This window comes from Diprion similis, chromosome 1 (genome assembly GCF_021155765.1).
Source record: "Diprion similis isolate iyDipSimi1 chromosome 1, iyDipSimi1.1, whole genome shotgun sequence".
NCBI classification, from domain to species: Eukaryota; Metazoa; Arthropoda; class Insecta; order Hymenoptera; family Diprionidae; genus Diprion; species Diprion similis.
This window is the reverse complement of record NC_060105.1, coordinates 16,952,846-16,979,634: the sequence shown is the minus strand read 5'-3', so window position 1 is coordinate 16,979,634 and position 26,789 is coordinate 16,952,846. Positions and strand designations below refer to the sequence as shown.

The following is a 26,789-nucleotide window of genomic DNA, read 5'->3' as shown; positions in this document are numbered from 1 at the left end:
AGGTGTATGTAGCTATCTGCTCTTAGTTGTGCCTGATTGTTCCTAATATAATTCAGTCTCTCTGTCTCTATTTTCGCGAACATGTCTACCAAAAACTGACTAAACAGGGAGCGGAAGTACATGAGGTGGTTGTCCTCCCTTTCCCGGACCATTATGCGATAGAAGCAGAAGTTAATTGCGGAGACTGTCTTTTTGAGAGGTAACTTCGTCGAAGGATTGCGCTGAGGCAGATCTATGGAGTATCCATCCTCGCCATGGCAGAACATGAGAGGGTATTGCAAGGCCTCGTATGACCGGTGTATCTCACTGATACGCCGTAGCGTATTGCGACGGCTCTGTATCACAATGTCTCTACGCTCGAATTACTGACCAACCAATACCAATGCAACCTCACTTGTGGTTGGTACGTTGTAGCGACCTCCATGAGCGTCAGCGGGCTTTTTGTCAGCATTAATAACAACCTCGAAGTTGCTGCAGGTTGAAGGCACTTTGTCCAGAGCGGTTTTCAAGTCCTTTATATAGTTGTTTACGTCGCGTAACATATGTTGCAGTTGTTTAACTAATCCCTGTTTGACGTCACGGAAATTTCTGCATCTCAAGTGCACCTCCCTTTCGTCGTCGCCTACGAAATATATTTGCATGAATTGAGCTTCCGCTTGAAGCACCGGCAACAGACTTCCAACCAAGTGATAGACATGCCCCCGAACTTTGAATGTCAGCATAAAACCGCCTTCAAAAATCTGTTTGACCCCGAATGATGTCATTTGGAAGCAGCCATTATATTTCCCCGCACACAATCCATAAAATGGGCATGCTCTGGGTGACAGTCCGTTATCAGACTGTGTAGAAGATCTGGCAGAGGTTGAAAGGGCTCGAGCTGCACCCTGCCAATGCTACAGCACATACCCGGAGTCTCCTCTTTCCACTTGAGGGCATTGCAGTACTGACACTTGTAGCTCATTGTACCTAAGGCTATAGTGTCGTCGTCCTCATAAGCCACGTTATAATCGTACGCCACGGCTGTCTAAAAATCGCTTCTTAGTGGGTGCTTACTTTCCGAGGTAAATATGCATCCTAAATTTCAATTTTCTGGGTCAAGGGGTTTGGGCTGTGCGTTGATTGTTCCTTTCTATATATAGAGATTTTCCTCATCTCATTTGTTTGAGATATCTCTCCCTGTGTCCCGACTACCTCCAATCCCTTCCCATGAGTGGGCAACCCGAGACAACGTTAGCACGGAGAACGCCGGCAGCACATAACCTCCCGAACGCCACTACAAGCCTGAGCATGCAATCATCTCCCTGGCTTCACCCCGGACAGGTTCCTCAACGCCGCATCCAAAGTACCTGGGTCTCTAATAACGCACTTCCGAAATATCTCCATGGCTTCCGTCTATCTACGGGATTGTGTCCATCAGCTGAGGGGAAAAAGCTAATCTGAGAATAACTACCGCCGAAACCGGACGACGTGAAGCCGATTCCGTTGATTCCGCTAACACTGACATAATCTGGCGTCAAATCGGTGAACTGCAATCTCCTGCAGTTGTGGTGATGCAGCGCCAATGCTGTAGTTAGTTTTAGGTAGGTTAAGTTTGAACTAAATATTGTTAGCCGTTGGCAGCGCTTCTCGTTACGTAAGTTGTGGCGTCTTTGTAAAACTTGTGTTCAGCGTGTACCTAAAAGGGAATCAAGGGGAGTCCTCCATGAACCATGCTACCGAAAAGACTGAATTATATCGTTTTAATAAATCGACTTTTCAATTTACCTAATCAAATAATTGCATGTCATGTGACTCAGTTATTCAGCCAGCTTATTCTCCCTTTGCATTCCCTACACAGTCCTGCATCGCAGTTCCATCTGCGTCAGACAGATGCAAGCTTCTCTTCGGCGGGCCGATATCGGCCCCAACTACGGGCGGTGAACGAAACTACCTCCGCTCGACCCCGCTCAACCTGACAACGGTTAGCAGCCTATCGTACAACGAAAGAGACCCGGAGAAACAGCTGAGAGCCATAAGCCCTGCCGGGACACCTACCGGCCGGGCGGCCGCATTCTCCTGAGACCAACGCAACAATGCCGTCGCCCGACTGTCTCATGTTCCTGTTTTGGCAACGCTGACGAAACTCGGGGAAGACCGCCATGATAGCGTCACTTCTCATCCTGCTAGCGTAGCAACTCGACGTACTTTTGGCTTGTGTTTCTCTTAACGAATCCTTCCGTGTGTTATAGTGCTTTGTGCCCTACCTCGTCCTCCAGAATTATCTATACTAACATTTTATGTGTAAGCTCCCGTTCCCGCACGACTCCCCGAGTTATTACCTTGATTCTATCTTGAAGATACCTCTCTCTGATTTAGACGCAACCAATCGAAGCCGCCATTATCGGTACTTCTATCCGTTGCTTTTCTCTCGGGTTTTCGTGTGTTTATTACCGTATGATTAACTACCTTTTAATTCCGTTGCTTGGTGTGTGCTAATATTGTGTTAATATCTTTATCACCATTTCATTTCTATTTTACTATCACTTGTATCACCTCCTGTGTGAGTGTGTGTGTGCATGTGATTGTGATTCTTTGTTAGTATAAGTAACGTCTCTTGATTGTTCCGCCCATATCGAGTCTGTATACTACGTATCAGTGACCTTCTTTATCCGCCTCAAATAAATTCCTCTCTTATCTACTAACCTACGATGTTTTGTCTAATGTGTGTATTTTCACTCATTGCCCCCACGTTCTCCTCTGCCAAAAACTGACAGCTGAGCATCCCGAGGTCAAGGTCCGTAGCTGAGAGCAGTTGTTTACCTCTCTTGTCTCTTGATCTATCTGCTTTGAAGTATTATCGCTCGTATCATGGTCATTGCGACCTGGCGCCCAACACCTTTATTGCCGATTTCGACTAAATTCCGTGATTATTATTTTTGCTCGTTTTAGATTCCCCGTAAGGCGAGTGTGGCCGTTACTAGTTATAATAACAACTTCTGTTTCCAAACACGGAGAGCGAGCGGTAAACACGTCCGTTCTCTCCCGTGTCCAACGTGGAACTCACGTTGGACTTATTATACTATACTGGATGCGAATATCTATCATAGACCAGTCATATATGTCAATTCATTACTTAATTACCTTGTATTAACTTGCTGTAGATATCACTACATAAAAACTGCTATGCTACCGGGAAGCTATGGCCGAAATTGGTCTTGTTTTGAAGATAAAAAGATTTGCCGACAAAGTGCCTTGTAAAATAAAGTATAATCAGGGGAAGTAGAATTAGATGCAAAGCGGCTCGTTCACCTATTAGGAAATTTAAAATGAATAAAGTCTAGCTGAGTTGGAATGGTTTAAAAATTTAACTTCAGTAACTTAGGAGCGTAACCGATCAATTGCATTATCTACGATATATTTTTATATTTTTTTCATTTATACTGTCATTTCTGTTCTTGAACCAGCATACGGTACTCTCGTTACCAAAAGCTTGTAATTCTTCGTATCAGAATGAGAAACAGAACAGAAACAGAGTAAAATTCTGCATCTGTGTTGCAGCAGCGAAGTAAAACCCCGCGTCTGCTAGAACGGAAGGTAAATTGAAAAAGATCAGGAACGCTACGTGGAGAGTAAAATCCATTACTAGCAGAGAAAACAAGATTACGAGGTGAAATTCCACGTCCGTAAAAATAGTGCTAGCAACAGCAACGGTAAAATGACAAGTCTGAATCTGCTCACTGCACAGCAGCGGTGTAATAGCTCGCGTCTGTGAAACAGTTTGCACGACTAACCTCTAAACCTGCGTCTGCAACCCCGCTGTATTAAAGTCAAATCCTGCGTCAGCAGAAAAGACAGGTGGATAGGAAACAGGGAAGTTTTGATTAGAAAAATACAAACTGTCAACTTCTTTTCCTAATACAGAACTCCTTTTCACTTTTCAAACAAACAATATAAACAATCTATTTACACCACGAAAGTACAATATTGTAGATTACTTTCCCATTAATTATAATCACCTCAACTTGATGAAATATGTAGGTATAATTGTCATACTCGGGTTTGCCATTTGTCATGCTAGATATTAGCCAGATCGACTTTAGAGGTCCTTCAAGAATTTGACTGGCGACGCACGAGTCGTGGGAACGTGGTGGTCGTGAGAAAACAATTCTTAGTCACCCCCGTCAAGGAGGGGTTAAATTTCAACCAATCACAGACCTTACCACCCCTGTATGAGTCCTCTGCATGAAGATGCAATAGTTTTTAAAAGAAAATCAGTAGGCAAACGGTCGTCAAGGCGACATCACCTACTCAATAAAATATAACTTCCAAGTCCCTTACGGGGGCAACATTACAATAATAATAAAGGTCCGTCAAGGCGGTAATACAATCAATATAATCTTTAATTTCACTTCTGAAAGGCTATAATAAAGATGTATCCTAAAATCCACATATCATCTTAACATTAATTGAACTGCCTGTCCAAGAACGGTGTTGGAAGGCAGGAAAGCGACATTTCTAATTCTATACAAACGCCTCGAACTGTTACTGGCGGGTAAGAATAACGGTGTTTCGTTTCCACATAACCTACAGATGCTTGGCTGCCATCATTAGATTATTGTCAGTGATGTACTTTTTGATTGTTGATCCCAGTGTTTCCCTTCAGTTCCGAGAAGAGATCCAATTTTCGGATGTATCTTTTGTTCCAAGACTAACAAGTTCCTATGAAATCATATTCATTTAAATGAGTGCTCATCTTGGCGCTCCGCGCTAGTAGTTGCAATGGTATATTTTCAGACAAACTCACAACGCTTCCCTCTTGATGAAGGGAAATACAGCCGGCGGAAGGATTCCGTTGAACGTTCCTGCTAAAGAAAGAGTGTAGGCACCCATGTTTGGCCATACTAACCAATCACCGATCTCAAGTTCGGGAAACCAATAATCACGAATTACGCAGTCAAAAGGGTCGAGCGTTGGTCCCCAAATGGTTGACAAATACTTCTTTTCACTTACCGGCTAAAAGGAAACAAATCGCATTGAATTTGTAAGAATTTGAATATAGTTTTCACATGGATATACTGTAACATTTTAATTCTATTAAGATACGGTAAGATAAGGTCAGGCCAATTAATCTGTTACTGTACGAAACAGGTTAGTTGTGGGAAGAAAAAAGGTGATGTTAAGCACAGACGCAACTATGTCAATTTTTGGGAAAGAGAAAAGATCAGAGAAACGGTAAAACAAATCTTGCGACGATCTTGCATAACTAACTCAGATAGACAAGATACTGGCAGAGGAGCGCGGGGTAACCACAAAGAACATAAAAGAAAAGCAAGTAATACGTTAATCGTAGATACGCTCAAAAAGAGAAAGTTAAACAATTCAGCAATACGAATTAATGCGATAAACAAAAGAGCAGCTTTAAGTTCAGTACGTGATACTATTATTCGATAATCAACAATCAGCAGATTTACCATAATCAGAAATGAATGACAAGCATGCAACAGCAATCTTAGATATTATTTATAATAGAGAAAATTAATACAATAAACAAGAATTAACAAAGGTTGAAAATTTACAGTATCGAGGTGCGATAATTACAAGTCACGGCTAACGGAAACTGATAGGTGTGATATGTGATCAAGTCAAACTTGAAGAGTACGTGTTATTTTATTACAATTCTATAATAAATGAACGAAATAGTAAGAGTGCGAGAATTCGGATAGAAAATTACTTCCTGCTTAATTGACCACATTATTGCGATAGTCTAATTCAGATATCGTTTAGGATAGTTATCGGTATTGACAAGCATTCACGAATACTTTGTGCGACATGAATTGCGAGACTAAGAATTAAGCTATTGGATGATAAATGGTACGATATATCCGAGATCTAGTGAACTTATGATCAATAATCGATAATTTGGTTTACGTAGAAACCTAGGCTGCGGTACTTTGGTGGTAGGGAATCGGTCTGTGCGATAATAAGATTAACGACAGAAACGGAAATAAGCGATAATTAAGTTTTTTTGGGCAGGTACTAGACGATATGATGCGATATTAAGTGAAGAATTGCAATTAGATAGAGAAAGATTCTCAAATCAGGAATAAGAAATGCGATACAGATAAGAAAATAGAGACAAGGTAAGAGAGAATCACAAGATCAAGTGCTAAAAACGCAAAAAAAGATAAGAAAATTGAGGTAACAATTATTACTTAAATCATTGCAGAATCAACTACACCTGAGGTCCAAAGATACTATAAATTGTGAAAAAAAGTTACATTTGTTGGAGAAAAAAATTAGATAGATTGCTAATTAGGATTATATGAAGTGTGACTACCAGCGGTAGATGCAATATTATTTTTTTTAAACTTGCGTAATGAGACTATCCTAAGCGCTTGAAATGTTCGTTACATGGCGATCGAGGAGGAAGCTTAGCGATATCCAAGATCGATATTCAAGATGGCTGAGCCGATATTGTTCATTTTTGTCTTACGTAGTGATACGGAGTCAAAGATTAAATTCAAGTGAACTGAAAGCTTAAAGTTGAAAAGTGTTGTTGAATTTGAATGCCGTAAGAATATTGATGGCTAAGATTTTGAAGGTTAGTTCTTTTGTTAACAATGTTAATTTTTGAGATGTAGATCATTTCTTTCATCAACCTTTAATTCCAATTATTTTCTTGGCCAATGCTTTTGACATCATCTAAATTGAAAAGCTAGAAATGATTTGTGAGGATCATGTGACTTCATATCATACTTGTGATTTCAAATTCGTTGTTTAAGTGTTGAGAGGATTTGTCCGATATAGCATTTTGTACATTGTACATTTTGTAAATTGTGTTGAGTTGATCAAGAATGGTAGTTATAGATTTTAGAGAAAAAAATAAGCAGTTTAGAAAGTCTTCGAGATATGAGTGACATTGGTTTGTTTTTTGTTTAGAATGTGTTTTATACGCTGTGATAGACTGTTGACAAAAGGAATAGAAGCTACGGTGAAATTGTAGTTTAATTATGAGGTCTAGATTTTCGTGTTTGGAGTTATGATCAAATTTTTTCACCCTTTGTGCGTGAGTGTTCGTGTATTTTTTACAAGTTTCAGGGTTTTCTTGCTAAACCTCGAATGAGATAATGCAATAATATTGTCAAACAATCCAATCGCTACACTTTTTTTATACGATGATGTGAGTTGAAAATACATTTTCCTGACCAAGTTGTTTTTCTTTTCCAGTTTCTTATCACTGTTGCTTCGTCAATGGTAATTGAAGTGTCTAAAAAACTGACTTGCCTTTTCTGTTCTAATTCATAGCTAAAATTTAAACGTCGACAAAGGTTATTGAAGGCATTTAGAAGGACTAATCCTCCTAAGTATTTTATCCAAGTGGACACATGAGATAATGTCACAAACATATCATTTGTATAAAATCAATTAAAACAAAAAGAGTATTAATATGTGAGCAGTCTGTTATTCGTCCGTTCCAAAACTGAACTTTGCTTTCAAGTGAATATTTGTAAAGATATGGTATTGAATGTTAATACGTAGTTTGGTCGGTCTAGATACGTGCTTCAAGAGTATTTATCTAATTAATACTCAGGTCAGAATTAAGTAGAAGAGTGAGAATTAAGTTAGGAAAAAATCTGGCAAACGACAAACCTTATTCAAAGAAATCGGTATGTTAGTTTTGATTTCCAATAGATGGTCGATGAATGATCCGAAGTTTCCGTCGTTCATCCAGTACATGTTTCGGGTCTCATCTCCCTCGATGATGGTTTTTTTACCGAACACGAAGGAGGCGAGGGTGAATGCTGACGCAACGTAATACCTCCCTGGCTCGCTAATTACTCTTATCGACGGATCCAGCCCTTCCAAGGCCTGGTTGATAATCTCGGCAATCTGTAACCAATCGATTTCAATAGTAGTTAAACAGCTCGTAGTCGCTTTCAATCACCCCTAGCAAATGTATATCTCATTAATGGAACGAGTTGGCAGAAAAATATTCATACGAAACTTAAAAGTTTTAGAGCGGGCCAGATTATTTTAGAGCGTATCAACTTGTAGAATGTTTCAATTTCCAGATTTCGCGATTAATGTGCTTATAAAGACCTGTTGTACACCTCGAAAACGCGGGGATGCAAAACTCTTATACCGCTCAAGCAATCAGAGTGAAACTTGGGCAGTTAATGCCTTATTTTGGCAAAAAGTGGAGCGACTTTTTACTTTTTTAAAATTTGGAAAAAAAAATTACAGATTGGGTACCACCCACGAAAATTGGCCAAATTTTCACAGTTGCACTGAATGGATCGAACTATCCAGTATGATGCCACTCGGCGGTGATGAAATACACATTTTGAGCCCAGTTTCATGAGATTTGATGGCGAAATGACGAAATGGCAGCTGATCTGGTTTTCGATTATGAAGAACACCGAGATCTCATTTTGGTAACATTTGTTACCGACCTTTCACGCATGCCGGTAATTTTTTACCGACATTACACGCATACATTACCGGACATTGTCCCAAAATAGATCACTAAGGATATGGACATCGGTTCGTTTACTGCAAGTAGTATTATTGTTTTTTCATATGTGAATCATTTCTTTTAGGATCCTTTTGTGCCCATTTTGTTCACATGCTAGCACTTTCATTTTTCAGAATCTAGAGTTTTAATATTTGATTTGTGACCGAAAACTCTGTTTTTGAGGTGTTGTGATGATTGTTCATTATATGATTTGGAGTAATTTGTACATTCTATTTTACAAATTGTGTTAATTCATTCTAAAATGGGAGTACTTCATTTTGATTTTGAGAACAGGCACTGTGAGTCATTGGTGATTTTTAAAACGACGTTAATACCTTCTTGTGACAAAACTTTTTTGATTTTATGCGAAAGATCTTAACCATAAGGAATGGAAGTTGTAAGCTTTATGTGGTCATTGATCTTAGATTCGCTTTCGATTCTCTTGTAAAATTTATGTCTTCTATCCTCTTTGATGCTATTGATTAAAGATTGAGGGTAATCATTTCTTTTTAGTGTGTAATCAACAATTCTTAGTTTTTTCCTAAAATGGTCTAATTTTCAATGCCAACCTCGTCGATCGACTTATCGGCGCCTGGAAATCCTCCTCCAATATCGAGTAGCTTGACATTTTGGAAACCCTGTGACTCTGCATACTTGATCAAATTTTGAGCGATACCGATTCCTCGGCCATAAGCCATCGGTTCACCGCAGTCACTTCCCACATGGAAACTGAACCCATGAAGATTCAGCCCAAGCTCTCTGGTTTTTCTTACTAGCTTTGGTGCTTCGATGCCTGGATCGCAGCCACTTTTGGAACCCAGTTCTATCTCGGCTACAGACGCATCGCACCGGAAACGGATAATAATGCTGCAGCAGAAGAAAAAAATAAAAATTTTCAAAATGAATGTACAGAAATAGCAGTATTTTCTTCTACCTTGGCTGCGATCAATGCCGACTGAGTTCAGTTCGCCTCAGTTTTTAACCTGAACAATATGTTCAGGAAGGTATCAAGCGCAGACAAAGAATAACCCATTTAAACATCTGAAAACGTTTACGACTAACAGGGAACCCTAGGTAGATGGACTCCTCCGATTTTTATCTATTTCAGATAAGTTGTAGTGCTTCGAAAACTAAGAAACGCGTATATTTTTCTTCTAATAAACGGTCTAAAGGGCTCACCCCAATTGCATAACAATTACAATTTTGAAAATATATCTCATGAAATAATGCTATTAGTCTCTGCCGATACTAGCGCGTGTCAAAGAGTTGCAATGACAACAGTAGCAGTATGACTCCCCAAGTAACGCACAGTCGACTCATACTTGATTTATTGTCGCTGAAACAGGAAGTTGTCTAACCGAAAACTGATATATTGGGTGTACTTAAAACCGATTGCTGACTACATGTCAACTTGCAGACGTTCACGAATGACCGCTTGGTTGTGAATTAACAGTCAACAGTGTACGAGTTTGTATATTTGGTCACAGTGTGTATACTTTGTTCCGGTACATAGGTTGGCTATACTGAGTTCATCGTAAAATAGCCTAGTAAAGCTAAAGAATTAAGCTCAAATTCTTACACTTCAGGGCTCGCACAAAAATCATAACCATTCCTAAGAATAGGTATTGTAACGTGGCGTTTTAATATAGCCAGTCACAAGAGCAGCCTTCAAACGAAAAACCCGAAACCGCGTTCTTGTTAGGATACTCGAAGCAAAGTCGATATAACCTAATAGTAACTCATTAGTAGAAACTAATAGTAACTCATTCTTTTTTGTGATCTTTGTATCTTTGATCTTAGCGCAAGAAACAAGGTACCCAGCACGACGATAAACCATACCAATAAGGGACCAACAGCAGCCCTGGTGATCCTAAAATTTATCCCTCCGCTGGATTCATGTACTTAAACCAGCGTCTACCGTTTGCCTGAATCTGTTATATCTCTTCGACTGCTTGCGTACAGGAATTTGCACAAAACACTAAAAAAATCCTCCCGATAGCCAAGTGACAACTTCTGCCGAGGACGACAGCCGCCTAGCATCCTGGATGCCGTAGAGACGGCGTACATGGTCGTGTGAGACGAGCATCAACAACTTCTCATCCCTTAGACTACCCGGCCTTGGCCTTGGACAATAAACTACCCTACTAGTGGTATCATGGGCGATAGTATCCCGAGAATTTGATACAGCGTTCCATCAGCAAGGACCGGCTCATGAGCAAATGCGCAGTGCTCAGCACGACATTACCGCTGGAGATGATTTAACATGTATCCATGTCGTCATTTTTCAGCCAGAAACTTTTTACCGGTATATTTCACCTATATCGTTGGCAAAGTGTTCCCAACGATAGTCAACCGGCTGGTCTCTCAGAAGTAAGGGCTGCCCAACGTACGAGATGGAGCAAACGTCAACGTCAAAGGACATACACCATCCCACATCTAGCGAAAATGTTGGTAGCACACAGCGGGGTGACACTCAATATCTTAGTACAGGACCCTTATTCAACACATTGCAAAACATTACCAGCTGAAGCCATCGTATCGTTAATTAATTTCGAATTTATGAGCGACCTCATAGCTTTCGAATAAGTATTTCCCCATAGTCTATGTCAATTTCTGTAGTTTCCAAGTAATTTTCTCTTACACTGTTTCTGAAATTCTTATTATATTTTCAGGTATTCGTCTGATAGTTTAAAAAAACGTGAGAGGTGTCATGGGACACCCGATCGGAACGAAGTTCCTTTCGCTATGTATTATGTATTGTAACGTGTCCGATTTTCAGTAAAAGCTGATATAGCTCGTGCGAAGAATCGTTCGTTATTATGGGTGCTTTACCGCTGCTACTAGCTGAAAAGCCAAGCAGAATTGAATTGCAGCTTCCTTTTTTTAGGTGAGAGTAAGGACCGATCTTGCTGATCCCGTGACACCCTAAGACTGTCTATTTTCTTAAATTAGTGCAAACTCGGGTTTGTTATACCGGAGTTGCAGTGTGCGGAGATTTAGTTATCCCAACTAGAGACACGTAGCACTGCGTTGTGGATTTTTTAGATCCAGAGCTGCACATATGACTCAATTCGGACTTCGGAATTCCTGGTGGAAGAGGTAGATGTGTTACGCCAGCCCTTTCGCTATCACTACTCCGTGCACACAGGTGTTTTACGCCGGAGGTACGTCCCTGAATCGATTTACCAATCGAATTCCTGAGCTAGCTTACAACGACTGTCTAACAGACCAAGGGTTTTAACCCCGTGCCGTTTGTCAGATTTGGAATCCCCAGATTGATCGCGGACTCGTGTGTTTTAATTGGAGCCGATATCGTTCATGGTTCACCAAAACTGTATCTATCCTGATCGATATCACAACTATGTCGGATGGAGAAACAGAATCGTTGTATTAGACATCAAAATAATCTTTTTAATTAACAAACTCAAGGGATGTGAATATCTCAGAAATTCGATATAAATAAATAAAAATAATTAACAAAAAGTACATGAACTATAAAACTGCTAGTATTCGTCGGTATTGCTGCTAACCTTTAACATGCGCTATGCACAAGTTGAAATTGAGCTGACTCGAAAAGAATGCGCTACGCAATCTATGGATTTGATCTGAATGACTTGAATTTTCTATACCGCCTCTCGGTCTACAAAAATCAGATACGACTCAGAGGAGTGCTTTACTGCCTACTGGTCTGTGTTATTCAGAAATGACTCGCAATCAGTAGAGCGCTGTTCTGCCTAGACCTGGATCAGACCGATCAAGAGTGTTCGTCAGCCATCGAATTGACTCGGGTATGTTCTTAGCATCTCCTTATGTATGCGGCTCAGCTGGCAGCGCAAACGTGCTAACCAGCTGGTCGATACAATATATATGTTACTTATACTTAATTATTACGGAAACCAAGTTGATTGCAGTATACGCTCTTGTATTTATATTTCTCTAGCAGCCCACAAGACACCGTAAGTAGATTACATTTATTATCGTGATCAAGTGTCCGAGTATTTTAATTACCCTATTCCCTTCTAGACTGACCCTGGTCGACTCTGAGCATCCAGCTGGAGAGCGTTGCAACCACCACCGAAGGGTAATTCGACCAACTAAGACCGGTAACACCGTAACACGATGCCAAGACGATTGATGTTCTCCACCGTCATGAACCAAATTGATTCAAATTTGGAGTCGCGCATGAGTACCAAAGTATCCAAAACTATTTTCACTTCACTGTATGATTCATTCACACTGTAACTTGACCGATCCGCACGCGGGCGTAATTGAGGGGGATGGCGGAGGAAGGAGAAAAGACCCAAGCGTATGTAATTGCTCCAGAGTTTTATTTTGAGTTTTTCTCCGTAACACATACGTGTTATGACTGAAATCTGAGCGCAGATCACTCCCGCCGCTAGCCCCGGGAATCGTCTTCCCTCTCTTCTCTCCAGAAGCGTTCGGCTGTCATCGGTGCATGCGCTCGGCTATCGTCGGCGCATGCGCTCAGACGTCTGCTCCGGCTAGCAGTCGATGTCTCGATAAGTTGACTCGCGTCACTCAGCTACTTCATGTGGGCAATAGTACTGTCATCCTACATAGCCTTTTACCACTTTCAGCCGCCTTATGTAACAGATCAAACTTGCCGCCACCCTGTACAGCAGACGACCCTTTTAGTCACCCTATGTGACAGATCACCCCTTTACCGCCACCCTATATGGCGGACGACGTTTTTAACTATGATTACATATCAAGCAAAAATTTTACAGCTTTTGCTGATACGCTACAGTCTACCTCGCGATCGTGACCTTCAGCCAATAAGAATTCAAGAACAGCTTCGTAATTTCCGTTATCATAAATCGATTTCAACGATTTCATGCGCATAGTCCACCTAAAATTTGATCAGAATATCGTATCAAAGATTTGAAGCTAATATAATCTGATGCAGTACAGTAAAGTATACCTTGTTGGACGAAATTGAGATAAAGTAAGACTTCCATCTGATTGCAACCGTTTGTATTCGGCTTGCCGTTACGGAGAGTCACGTATGAAATTGATCATTCCTTTAACAATTCTTATGAAGTTACGTACAGCTGTAATATCTTCGATTGCATCTTGAACAACAAGATTTAAGGTGTGTCCGGAGGAATGGACGAATAGTGCACGGGGTTCAATTTCACGGATGCGTGCTTAGAGACCCGGCATTTTTCCACTAACATTGCTTGCACCGTCGTAGCACTATCCTCCTTATGATTTTATATCCAGATTTTACGTAAGCAATCATCAACTATTTTGAAAAGAGTTTCAGCTTTCGTACTTTCTGTATGGATGAAACCCATAAAACCCTCTTTCATGGACAGATCTTTTGAAACTATGCGAACGTAAATCGAAACTTGCTCTAGTCGCGCAACGTCGGATGTTTCATCTATCATAAGGGAAAAATACGGTGCTGATTTTATCTCTTCCACATTCAGACTGGTTATTCTCCCAGCTGTTAAGGCGAAAATCTCGTTGATAATGTCATGATGAATCCATTTACATCCAGATCGATCCAACCAAGATTTCAATGTATGTAAACTGTCTTTTTTACTAACAAATGTTTGGACAGTTTTCTCATAGATTGTTGACACTTAAAAAGGAAAAACAAAACGTCATACCCTCAAGAATTCACTGACGCAGAGCTTGATGTTTTTCTTTCGCCTTGAATATTATTTATCTTCGAGAAATCTATGTCCGAAAATTTCAGCTATCTCTCTCGCATTCGTATGTCAGCTGATCGACCATTGCTCGCTCTTATGGGCAAACATCTGCCTTCTTTATTTATATAAAAAATATTTATTCAGTATTCAATTAGTACTTACGTTGCTCTTTTCGGCAATTTGGGCTTTTGGTCGATTCAAAGTGATTTTGGTTCAAGTCAACGCTGACAATACCACTGAGAGATTTTTAATTTTTCAACGGTATCGAATACTGTTCACTACAATTCTTTTCAGGTTCTTTTTTTTGAAAAGTTGGGATGGGGTCACTAGCAGGGATAGAATCAGGCTTATTCGTTTCTTTTTGCAATCCTGACTCTTTTTTCCCCCTCACAATGAATTTGTCCATCATGTCGGTATACTAACACTAACACAACGGAGCTTCACGCACATTGATAAAACGGGTCCGTCGTTGAGTATCTTACAGTGTAGGTTAGACACCCCAGCGACCGGCGCACGCAGATACCTTCGAATGCGTAGGTTAAGTAGCCTCAGTGACGCGCATGCGTTACTCGCGCAGCGGGTACTGTGTGAGTACGTGTTGTGAGTGCTGCCTACTTTTGAATGTTATACGCGAAAATAAATTAATTGAAAGCTCATCCGCATTTACAATTTCAATTCTCGTCACGTTGGTCAATAAATTTTCTTTGTCTTTAAATTCCTTGCTATTCAAGTTATTGAAACAAAATTAGATATTTCAAAACTGCAGATATCTGAAGTGGAATTCCACACCTACTAAATTTTCAGATATGGAATGCTCCACATATGCCATAGGTGTTTCGCCGCGCCTGCTCACAATAGCATCGTTGTCGCCAACCCATAATCCAGCGATTTTTTTTGTTTTCATTTCTAATACAAAATTGACTGTTTATTTCTCATGTAACTTCCCTTTTTTCGTTAAACACTGTGCTATCTAGCGCAAAGGCGTATCCTTCCTTTCATCGCGTCATGAAAGAGAGAATCGAGTTCGTAAGAGCCATCAGTTCACAATAAGGGTGTGAGCCCTGTAATTCGGACAAGCTCCTTAGAAATGCCAAATAAACCAATAGTCCTTGGGTGCATTCGAGGGACCGCCGGGCGTCGCGTCGGCTGGCGTGGTCTCGGTATCTTCCTATGGAAGAGACGGTCAGAAGACGGTACACGCACACCGAAAGGTCGAGCCAGGCGTTGGGCATGTGGTCTCGACGTCTTCCGGCGAGCAGACGGTCGTGGGAGCGTACGTACACACCGAAGGATGAGCTTTCGATGAACTAAGGGTCGGGTACTTTAGTCTGGCGCCTTCACGAGTGGAGCGCTGCTGCGCCATACTCGCGCCTGAGATCAGCCAATTTCGACCGCCCGCACTGCGCGTGCGCGGCGACGAAAAGCCTGGGGGGGGGGGGGGGGGGGGGGGGGGACTGACCCGCCGCTCGCTTCTCCGCTTTTTAATTGCATTCATATCATATTATTGTTTATCTCATATTAAATATTATCATATTATGTTGTACTATTTGTTAATCAAACATTCCAGCGTTAGTTTCATTGAAATCCATCAAGCGCATCAAGAAATCACCCAGTTGGGTATCCATTTTTGGGGGTGATTTTCACCCCTCTAAACCGTTTATTAGCAAATAAAAAAACATACGAATCTCTTAGTTTTCGATCCACTATAACATATATGAACTAGATCGAAATCGGAGGGGTTGACGTACCTAGAGTTCCTTGTTAACCAAATCGGAAAAATGGCCTGCCTCTGATGGCCTAAATAATTCTATTCAGGTCGAGTTACCACAAACTCCGAAAATAGAGGAAAGTCAGTTAATAAACAGGTTTCGCCACCAACGACTTGTGCACGAAACAAAAAAGATGTTCGAAATACATCATCGTAACGGTCAAGTCGTTTCAAGAGCTTCCGAAGTCGACCGTGAGGCGCGCATGCAAAACAGACTTCCTCGTGATAAAAAGAGAACTGCATAGGAACATGTATAGGGAACGAGCGCGAAAATCCGTGTTACAAAAATTTCGAGTAAAAATTACTTTTTTCGATGTTTTTTTCTTCAGGTTATGACTCGAAAAAAGTAATCCTCTCTCGGAATTTTCTGTTGTTTCAAGGATATAACAAAGTCATCGTGATGATGGGAAGTCTGTGAAAAATGTAATTATATTATTATACCTTTCCCCATTCATAGAAAAATCATTTATATAGGCATTGCCGTATTCAAATCGAGGAAACACAATAATTATTGGAGTAAGAATTAAGAAAAATTGATTTTCGAGGTTATTGTCGTGTTCGCAAGAAAAAAATAAGCAGAACTGAAAAAAAAACGAACTCTCTACGACCATTTTTAAGGAAGTTATTCAATTTGTTAATGCAGCTCAAAGTGTAGAGAGGGCTAATGTATTTGCATTTTGCAAAAATCACGACTACAACAATGGTAAATTGCAATAACGTTTAAACATGGATATCTCTGGTAGTAATTAAGATATAGCAAGTTATTTTTTTCAAATTGCTCGTTCCAAAAAAAAAACGCATTAGAAACTTGCTGAAAATTTCAAATATCTGCATGTTTTGAGGAGTTGTTTTTATTTGGTTTTAAGCAAAAATTTCAAATCGTCGAAAAACGGTGTTGTTTTCTTGAACAAAAATCTATTTTTTTTTTAACCGAGAATGTACATGATGAAACAAAGCTCCTCGGTTTTTTTATACTATGTAAGCCTTTATCGGAAAAGGGAATTTGAAAACTCCGGAGTTTTGTAGATCGCAGATTGTTGCTCAACCATATAACGTAGATCTATAAAACTTGCACGTATCTCTTGGGGAAGGTTCCCTCTACATGATGGATGAGTTCCGGTAAGATATATCGATGAATGACCGATAACGGATGCAAAAACCAAAATGAGAAAACTGATTTTCAATTGCAATTAACTGCTTAACTAACAATATTAGATCATTTTTCCATAGGATCTATTTTATAGAAGACATTAGAAGGCACAAATTTTTTACCAAACATTTTTCGATAAAACGCATCAGAAAAAAGATAACTCAAAAAAATCGAATTTTCAATTTTTAATGATTTTTCATTGCTAAAATGCAACTCTCACATGGTTGGAAACTGAGGGGCATGTTTCTGTAGGTCCAAAAAACCTATAAAAAATAGCACGTGGGTTGCATCTTAGAATAGGTCTCGTGTCTATTCCGACTATCTGTAATGATCAACTAATTATCAGCTCCTCGTATTCTCGGCGTTTGGATTCATTCAACTTGTTTACTGACTATGAATGCATATTTTAATAGGGCTATTGAGGAAAAGAAAGTGCCGTCTGATTGACTACAGTTGCATGCATTCATGGTATATGAAAACCGTGAATCCGAAAAAGGTGATTCTAGTGATCCATCAAACTACAGATGTATCTTATCAGTTAACTGCGTAATTACAACATGGATGAACTAGATAAAAATTGGAGGGGTCGATCTACCTAAGATTCTTTTTAAGTGAGTGTTAATTACCGCTTCTTCATGAGAAATGGTGGCAATAATCGCTAATCGTCAATCAACAAAGCCAAAGTAGGCTTACCCAAGCGCGCGATCTCTCAAAAGTTACCGACAACACCCGAAAACTCTCGTTACTATGGTACCAGGCTGAATTCTCCATTCGTGGGGAATCGCCGATTTTCAAAATTTCATAGAAATCGTGTCGCTTTTTCATTGCAGCGTAAAACACACATGTTCCGGTGTTTGTCTGTCTGTGCGGAATTGCATCTAGAACTGCGATCTTATGCTCTATTTAGAATAAAGGTATGTAGGCTTAGATTTTGATCGAATGAACTGACACGCCCACAATTCACGATTCACACAGCGTAAAATTCGGTTGATTTTGATTGATTTTACGCTTTCATCCTAACCTATTTCTCAAGGAACAAACAATTCGGATAACCGTGTCGGAGATAGTCGAAAAAATTCTGCGGGTCAGCCATTTCGACGAGGGCACCCTCTTCAGTGAAATTTTTCATCCGTTAAAGTTATGCAGGGCTTAATTAGTTAGACGATAGTCAGCATTTCGACGAGTCTGCTACTTGGGTTACGGCCGATACTTCGATTATAGCGCCGCAGTACGTTATTGTTACGATAGTAAAGAAAAACAATGCCTTAGTCAATTTCGAAGTTGTACATTTCGCCAAATATCGAGTCCATGTATCACAAACGCGAAAAAGGGCTTAACAGCCCCAATCTCTACACAATTCTGAACAAAAATACTATACAATGAATTTTCATTTGACGGAGAAATAAAGAAATGGCATGATTTTGTAGAATCTATGACGTTTCTTTATTTCAGCCTCAAATGAAAGTGCATTGCATGGAGTGTTTTTGTTTAAAATTATGTATAGAACGGGGCTGTTAAGTCTTCTTTTGTGTTTGAGATACGCGGACTTCGATATGAGGAGATCACGGCACTCTTCTAAATAATGTCATTTTTGGTAAGGGATCTATTGTTACCTTGGCCAGTAATCCAGATACTTACTTTGCCTCGGGAAACAAGTTCTTCATTTTGTACAATTCCCCTTCGCTGTCGACGGTAAGGTTGGTCACTCCTACCATCCTAGCGTACTTGATGTGTGAATTCTGTTTCATTGTATTAGCAAAGATGATGCGATCGGCCGACACTCCAGCTGATAAAACCTGACTGATTTCTTCCTGCATCACGTGTTCAACAGAAAAATAACTAATTACACTTGAGTATTTGTACTTCGACTGTTGGATTGTTGGATAGATACGATGTAAGACTACAAAGACTATGTCATAACAATTTTGCTACAGATCCTAAAAGTATAAAGAGGATTTCATTACAGATACTATCTGAAAAGTTGTTGTTTAGGAACCCGTTAAATTATTATTCTCAACCAGCGTTCATTGCCGATGATGATCGGAAGAGATCAGAGAAAAGTGATCCCGCGAGGCAAACTGATCGTGTCAAATTTTGACCCAATCAGTGATGAAATAAAGATTACAGTTTTGCGTTAGCGTATGCGTCGCGATCATCGCAGCAGCGAAAATCGTTTGAACTAATAACTGATCTGATACAAGTTTTCCTTCATACATTGAAGAAAAAATTAGTCTTCAAAATAGATTATCTCATTTTAACACTCAGGATAAATATGCGGGAGATTTCTGACCTTTCTAGAAACGATAATAAAAGTTTCAAAAATTATCAAAGTTTCCTGGACTTTTGGTCAATTTAATCGAATTTTTTTTTGTAGTTTTTGATAGCCACTTGACGAAAAATAATTCTACTTTACCACTTGTGGGATATGTTCAGCACATTAAAAGGCTATTTTAGAAATAGATACTAAGGTTTTCAAAATGGGCGGAATGTTGGAAAACCCGAAAATATCAGTTTGACAGTGTTTTCCAGTTCAACATTGAGGTCAAGTAGAAATTTCAGTACACTGATTTGAACGCGCGTCATACTGGCTACAACAGTCATCGCGTGCAATTGATGAATACCTTTCAAAATTATGACATAATAAAGGTCAAATCTGGTGACGATCATTCAATATTGGTTCATATTTTTGAAAATTTTAGCAATAGTAAAAGTTTCAAATACCTTTACACAACTGAAAGTTGTAACCAAAAGGTGCTTGTCATTCATACCAAGCATGATTGGATTCTTGTGACTATTTGATTATATACCGAGATCAAACGTTGAAACTTGAAGGGTTGAGTCATCAACTGCGCGTGTGCAAAATAAAAACCTTATTGGTCGTTGAGATAATACCGCCGAACTTTTTTAGTCTAGCCCAGTGAGAACGTACTTTTACGATTGCATTAATTGAACACTACAATTTTATTTTTCTCTGTGGGGGAGGGGGGGAGTCATTGACAGTTTCAATTTAGATTTTCGACCAAATGTTTTTTATGCGTCAACCGCTATCTTGAATTCTGGAGTGAATTTTGTTTTACAAAGTAACCCGCTTATTCTCAACTTTCTGATGAAAATGAAAATAACTAAACTTGTGGGAAAGTTAAACTTCTAGCGCTTTGGTCCCAACAACTTTTTGTTTATGATCGATATTTTTTAAAAAAAAAGGTAGTAAACTTAGATTATTTCGGCCATTTTCTACTTTTGACTGAAAGTGGTAATTTACTTTCTTTGAAAATGGTAATGACTCAATTGGAGTACCAACCCCCCCCCCCCCCCCCCCCCCGCCGAACAAAAATGTGGTATTTAATTTATTTTTACATTCCGACTGGACTACGGGAGCAAAGTTGATCGTAACGTAGCATGAGATGTCCAACTCTCCCGCGTCAAGTGATCAATTGAAATTATGATGTTGTATAAGACGTAACATTTATCAGTCATCAGTAAGTTGACAGTAAAATCTTTCCAAACCTTCTCGAATCAATCAACTATATCAAATCTGTTCTATCTCAAAGAAGAAAAAAAATGCATCACCTGCATAACCTCGATAAGTAGCGTTCAGCAGCTGAAGGTTAAGGAGGCTAGCCTGCATAAAATGTACGGACACTTTGACAGGTTAAAGCATTCGCAGTCAAATGCTAATCTGCCAAGTTCCACCGTTATTCTCGGTATATTAATTATAATTGAAAGCCTCTTATGGGAATCATTTTGCCACTGTCTTCTCCGCGTAATTCTTCGACGTTTTTTGAAGAATCGATCTTTGTGACGCCAGATTGATCGATTAATTATTATTCGGTTTTTCAAAGTTTCGATTATCACCGATTCGATTCTTTTTCTATACGAATCGATAAATTATGACTAAATGAGTCGGTTCCTATGAAAATGTAACGTTATATCTAGTTTGAATTTTGTATTGAGATGAAATATTCTAATAAATAACGACTGTCTCTCATAATTCATAAAACAAAGTCATTGATTATTCCTGTTATCCGATTACCTGGCAAAAGTGATAGAAAACTTCAAAATGCCGCTTGTATCGTGAAAGCCAGGTACGACAAAGAGAAGACCAAACGTACCCGTAATCTATCACGATCCATGAAAAACTTCTACAAATATTTTAATTCGTCAATTACTTATAAAAAAACGAGACTTTAGAATAATAAAAAGTATTGGATCCCGCACTCGTCTCATATGTTAGTGGTTTCCGTTAATTTAGCTCAATTTTTGATATGTTGTATTTCTTGGTATCCTGATCAAATGTCTCCAAGCGCACAAGTTTTCAAGGCTTCAGGATTTCGAGATAAGACTGGCTTAAGTTGGGATTAGCATGTATTTGAAGTATATAGTACTTTATTCGAATTGGTTTTTTTTCTAGCCTAAAGTGCGTAGATTCATTTAACGGTATTGAATAATTGTCAAGCATAATTGAATGTCATGTCAGGTCATGGCATGTCATGTTATATGCCGTCGTATCCGGTCATCTCATGTCAAATAGTGTCACAAACTTCCGGTCGGTTGTCCTTTAATTTCGTCTATTTTTTGTTAATACCGCATACATAAAGTCACAAGGAAGCTTTCAATCACATTTTGCCATATTTGTTATTCATAATTCTCACAGCATTTTGAGGTTAGGAAATAAGTACGATACAATATATGTATTTCTGGCATATCTACGCTTACACTCAGCCGTTATATACTGTCTGGTCGTTCGGCAAGTTTTAAAACAAAAATTTGCAACTCAAAGAGGTTAGGTTTGTAACAAAAATACGCGGGTGCGATCAAATCCGATCGAAGACTCGTGCATACGATATAATAGGCTTGCCCAACAGTAACCTTCAATCCAACAAATTCTCGCATTAAATCGACACTGCTGCAGAACAATTTTCTTACCCCAAGTGCCCAAACCTATATACACAGCGTGTTCTGTGTCGTTCGAGTTGGAAAATTGCCCGAAAAAATCAGTCATCACATGGACTATTAATTCAGCCCTAGGAGTTAGCAGTAATACGTAAGATAAACAAACTATAAATTGAAGGTAAATAAATATAATAATATGTTCTCCATTTTTTTTTTACAAATTTATCTCTTCGAATTCGTCTTACCTTTGAAGCACAATCGAAACCAGCATTGAGGGCAGCCAATGTCTTGATCACCGTTTCATTAGGGTTGCATTTTATTGCTGAAATCAAATAAGTAGATAATAATATCGATAAGCACCGAGGTAATCAGGTTATGGGATTTCGCAAATGCCAGCATGGAGTGTATCCAAAATCAACTGAAGTGCTCAAATATCTCGGGAAAATAGGTTTGATAGTAAATTGTTTTAGGCAGAAATGTTAAGAGTTCAGAGGGGGACATAAGACAATGTTATGAACAATTTTCTTATAGTTATTGAATGCTGTAAGGAGACTCGTAGGTAACCTTAGATTTCTTGATAGATAACCAATCGTTTTTATTACATAAGACCTTGGCTGGCTTTCGAGCAAATCATAAAAAATAAACTACGAGCTTGAAATAAAATAATACTAATGACCTTATCAATTTCCAGCTCCTCTTTTTTCATGTGTGCGTGTGCCTGTGCGTTCGTGTTGTAATGATTTTTGGCTAAACATCAGATCAGAACAGAACAAGTCAGAATCGAACGAGAATCGGAATTCGACCGTCATGCGCTCGGCAGCGGCCTTGAGACGTTAAACGTTCCCGGATTGGTTAATTTCAAACGGCTGTAGTTAGCAACACGATTAACTTCCTATCAACAGTGGCAAACGTTTGAATCGAATCGCAAATTTTTACGAGAAGCACATTGGTAGTACAGCACTGATTGAAACTTTTCTAAAGCTGACTGACGTAATATTCGAACCGTATGTAAACATAACATTGAACGAGTTCTTGGAATGAAATATTTACCAAAGTGAGGTTCCACCCTGGGTATTGTTGATAGCCATTTTCTGTGCTGTTTTGCGACATCGCCTACGTCTAAAACGTAAAAGGCATCTTCCTGTTCGTTGCTTTTAATGATTTTTTCGATGTAAGTGAAGTTGTCCTCGGTATCGTCTATCACTCGAACTTCATCAAATATCATTTTAGAACTCGAACTGCGGACACTTGCGGGTTAAACGTGAATGTTTCTGCTGAGTACTGGAGCTTGTTTATATAAGTGATAAGCGTACTGTCCAGACAATAATTATATGCGTTGTGTTCGGCCAATATGAAACATACAACGCGGTTCGCACCTGCCTATGGACTAGCGGCGGTGAAAAGATATTAATTCAGTGATGTTCCCTCACTCCATCCATTTCGAGAATGTCGAATTTCACGTGTGTCGACATACCAAGAAGCGGTGTTAAATAGTTACGTAGAAACTCTGCTACAAATCAAGTTCTGGGAAGTATAATCTATAAACTGGTTTTAATAATTGAATAAAATATTGCGTATAGTAATTTCTGTATTTAGCTGCTTCTTCCCTTAGTTATGGAGCATTCCATGCCAAATTGTCCATTATTGATCAATGTTCTATCTTGAATTTCCGAAAAGGGCCAAATCTATTTTGATAGGAATTGAGTGAAAAATCAAGTATTGAATAGGTATGATTCATAAAAACTTTCAAGCTATCACTTGCAGTTTTGAAATGGCCGATTTGGGAACTTTTCAATCATTATTTCGTGTATATTAAATCGCAGAGGAATGGGTGGAACGAAATTTCGGGTGATTCATCGAGTATTTGGCAGAAACGTGTTACGAACTTCGAAAACTTATTCAAGTTTTGAGACCTTAACTGACTCCAGTCACGTATATCCCGCATCTCGAACGACCATAACATAACATAACATAACATAATTAACTATTCAATGATGATTCGACAATTTTTTATAATATTTCGCGACTACCTGTTACAAACTTTTTGACAAAGTTTCAAAAACTGATGCAAACTAAAACTGCGAATAAAAATAGTACTCATGACATTTGCAAGCATTTTTGTTACCCGGTTGACCTCGTTTGTTGTGATGTGATCACAGAGAGTTCGATGAATAATATTATTAAATAAAGTTGGTGATGACAAGTCTTCATTTCGGGGGTCAGCTGATTAAATCTCAAGGTCAAACGAGCATTACATGTGTGTATATTATATATATAAACGTTCAAAAAAATGGAGAGTAGGCATGAAAGGGCATTACTGCCATGAAAGCATTACTGCCAACTCTACTTACCATTGAAATTGACGTTTTTGATTTGAATCTAACTTTTCATCTTTTTGTACTCTGTAAAAAACAGCTCCATGATTTTTTTCGAATTTTTATTTTACAATATACTATATATAATATACATGGGCCAATCCACCAATTATCAACGAATGATTTGGACGTCAAATTGATTTGTCTGAAAATGGATTCTCTTTTAGTGTGTACCTACTAAGACTAGAAACTTCAACAAATCTTAACCTTCTTGGACTTACCGTTCGCGAGAAATGCCTCATCAAAGTTTATCATTTTTACCTGACTGAGATTTAAACGCGAATTATTTTCGTATCGTTACCGGCATAAAAAAATAACGGAGAATGATGTGTCTTATGTGAAAAACTTTCACCTGTCCAAATATATTATTCATCGTTGGATAACTTTTCGAAATCAATTTCAAAAACACGTTTTTAGGCAAAAAACCGCTTCTTCTCATTCGCTACCAAAATTTATCTTACTTTTGAGTTTTTCATGTGAGAGTTGAGATTTTTTCAGTAGAGGACCCAAATTTTTAGAATGGGATGGCCATGGGAACTCACGTGAGACACGTTTAATTGATAAAAGTCTGTTAATAATACGCTCTGTTTAAAATTTAGCGGAATATTTTCATTTCTTTGAATTGTTCTTTTCTTTGAATTGTCTACGATATTGCAGAAATTGAAATTTCTACGAATTTTTTTACAAAACAAGTTAAATTTCGTGACTTTTTGTTCCTTATCGATTTGTTACTGTTTTAAAATCTTAAATGAAAAACAGCTGTTAAATTGTTTAGAAAAAATTGGAAATTGGAGTTTGGCGCAAGTTTAAAATCAATACATCCAATAGAACGTAAATAGGATCTGTTTTTCTGCATGGGGTCCGCTGGACCCCGTGCGTCTGTGAGGTGGTTAGTAGGAGGTGTGAACGCAACGGGCTAAAAACCAAAGTTGTCATCGAAGAAATAAAAACATCTCGTTAAATTTGAAAAAGAGCGTGTTATTGAACGACTTTTATTAATTAAACGTGTCTCACGTGAGATCCCATGACCATCCCACTCGTAAAATTTTGGTTCTTTGCTGAAAAAATTTCACCTTTCACATGAAAAACTCAAAAAATAAGATAAATTTTAGCGGCACATGAGAAAAAGCGGTTTTCTACCTGGTGAAGTTTCCAATCTTAGTACACACTAAAGGAGAATGAATTTTCAGAAAAACCGATTTTTGACGTTCAGATCATTCGTTGATAATTGGTGGATTGGGCCAAATAATATATTATAATTTGAATTTTATTATATCAATTTATAATAATTAACCCTGCGTGACTACAATTTCCTCTATTCTCATTCACGACATAAAATTCAAATTATATTATATTATATGGGCCGATCTACCAATTATAAATATATAAAATTCCAATTCAGTACCTATTCGATAACATCCGTAACTATAGCCCAAAATTATGACTCATATTCATGATTTAATAATTATTTGTTTCAACTTTATTTCATGCATTCTAATTTTTTTCCGCAAGAGATTGAACACGCATTTCCCTAATCTTGTATCCTAGATACTTAAATAAAATTTCGGAAAAAAACTAAATTTGACAAATTCAATAGCAAGTCTAGAGTCCTTGATGCGTAACATGACTTGCTGTATTTCATCCGTATGTCTTTCGGTATTTATCTATATTATTACAGAACGTATGCCTAACATTAAAGTTGACCTCACAAACTGGAAGGTTGTGGCTTTATCTTACGGTAATTATCGATGAAATTCGAATATAATAGGCTTCAATGCGTTTTAATCAGTTCTATAGATACGCAAGTTCTGGGACAAGATGGCGGCGTTCCGACAAGGTCATCCCCGATTCCTACCTGTCGACCGAAGGGGTGGGGGATTTGTTTAAAAATAACGGTTGGATGCTTTGAATACATGTTTCTATTAATCAGCAATGCCATTCACTTTTTCAGCTTATGTACAATAATAATAATAATAATAATAATACATCATATTACTCTAAATTGAACAAATAACCTTATAAATATTTTCTACATCCGTACATTGAACGTCTAATTCCAAACCTGACTTATACCAACTTCTTTACCATGTCGCTAATTGGACTGTACCTACTCGACGATGCAATACTCATGAACACGATCCTGATTATGATAGATCATTTCACATGAAATGTCACGAAAATGTGGCATTTTCATATCTGGAGCGTATTTGTGTAAATCAACGTCGGTGAGTGCTCGGCGTGGTAGCTTTGTTAGTTTTTTGCCGATTGTAAGTGTAGACCCATACCACTGCGGTAGGGTTTAGTATAAGCCCTTGCCCAACGCAATCGCCTCCATTGTTGCATTGTGTCATTTGGTCTCACTTATGGGTGGGGGTAAGGTGCTTGAACTTTTTTTTGCATTTTATGCGTTTTTTTAAATTAATGTATGATA

At 38.7% G+C, this 26,789-nt stretch overlaps 1 protein-coding gene across 1 annotated transcript; it reads right to left on the bottom strand.

Moving 5' to 3' along the window:
- Window positions 1–4,520: 4,520 nt before the first annotated feature.
- LOC124406150 (ornithine decarboxylase 1-like) lies at window positions 4,521–23,250 on the bottom strand. The gene is made up of 7 exons (XM_046881528.1): window positions 23,034–23,250; window positions 22,229–22,305; window positions 18,729–18,901; window positions 9,064–9,361; window positions 7,630–7,869; window positions 4,784–4,992; window positions 4,521–4,698 (listed from the first exon to the last, which is right to left on the bottom strand). The coding sequence occupies exons 1-7, from the start codon at window positions 23,206–23,208 to the stop codon at window positions 4,587–4,589; spliced, it is 1,284 nt and encodes a 427-aa protein (XP_046737484.1). The 5' UTR covers window positions 23,209–23,250; the 3' UTR covers window positions 4,521–4,586.
- Window positions 23,251–26,789: the final 3,539 nt, after the last annotated feature.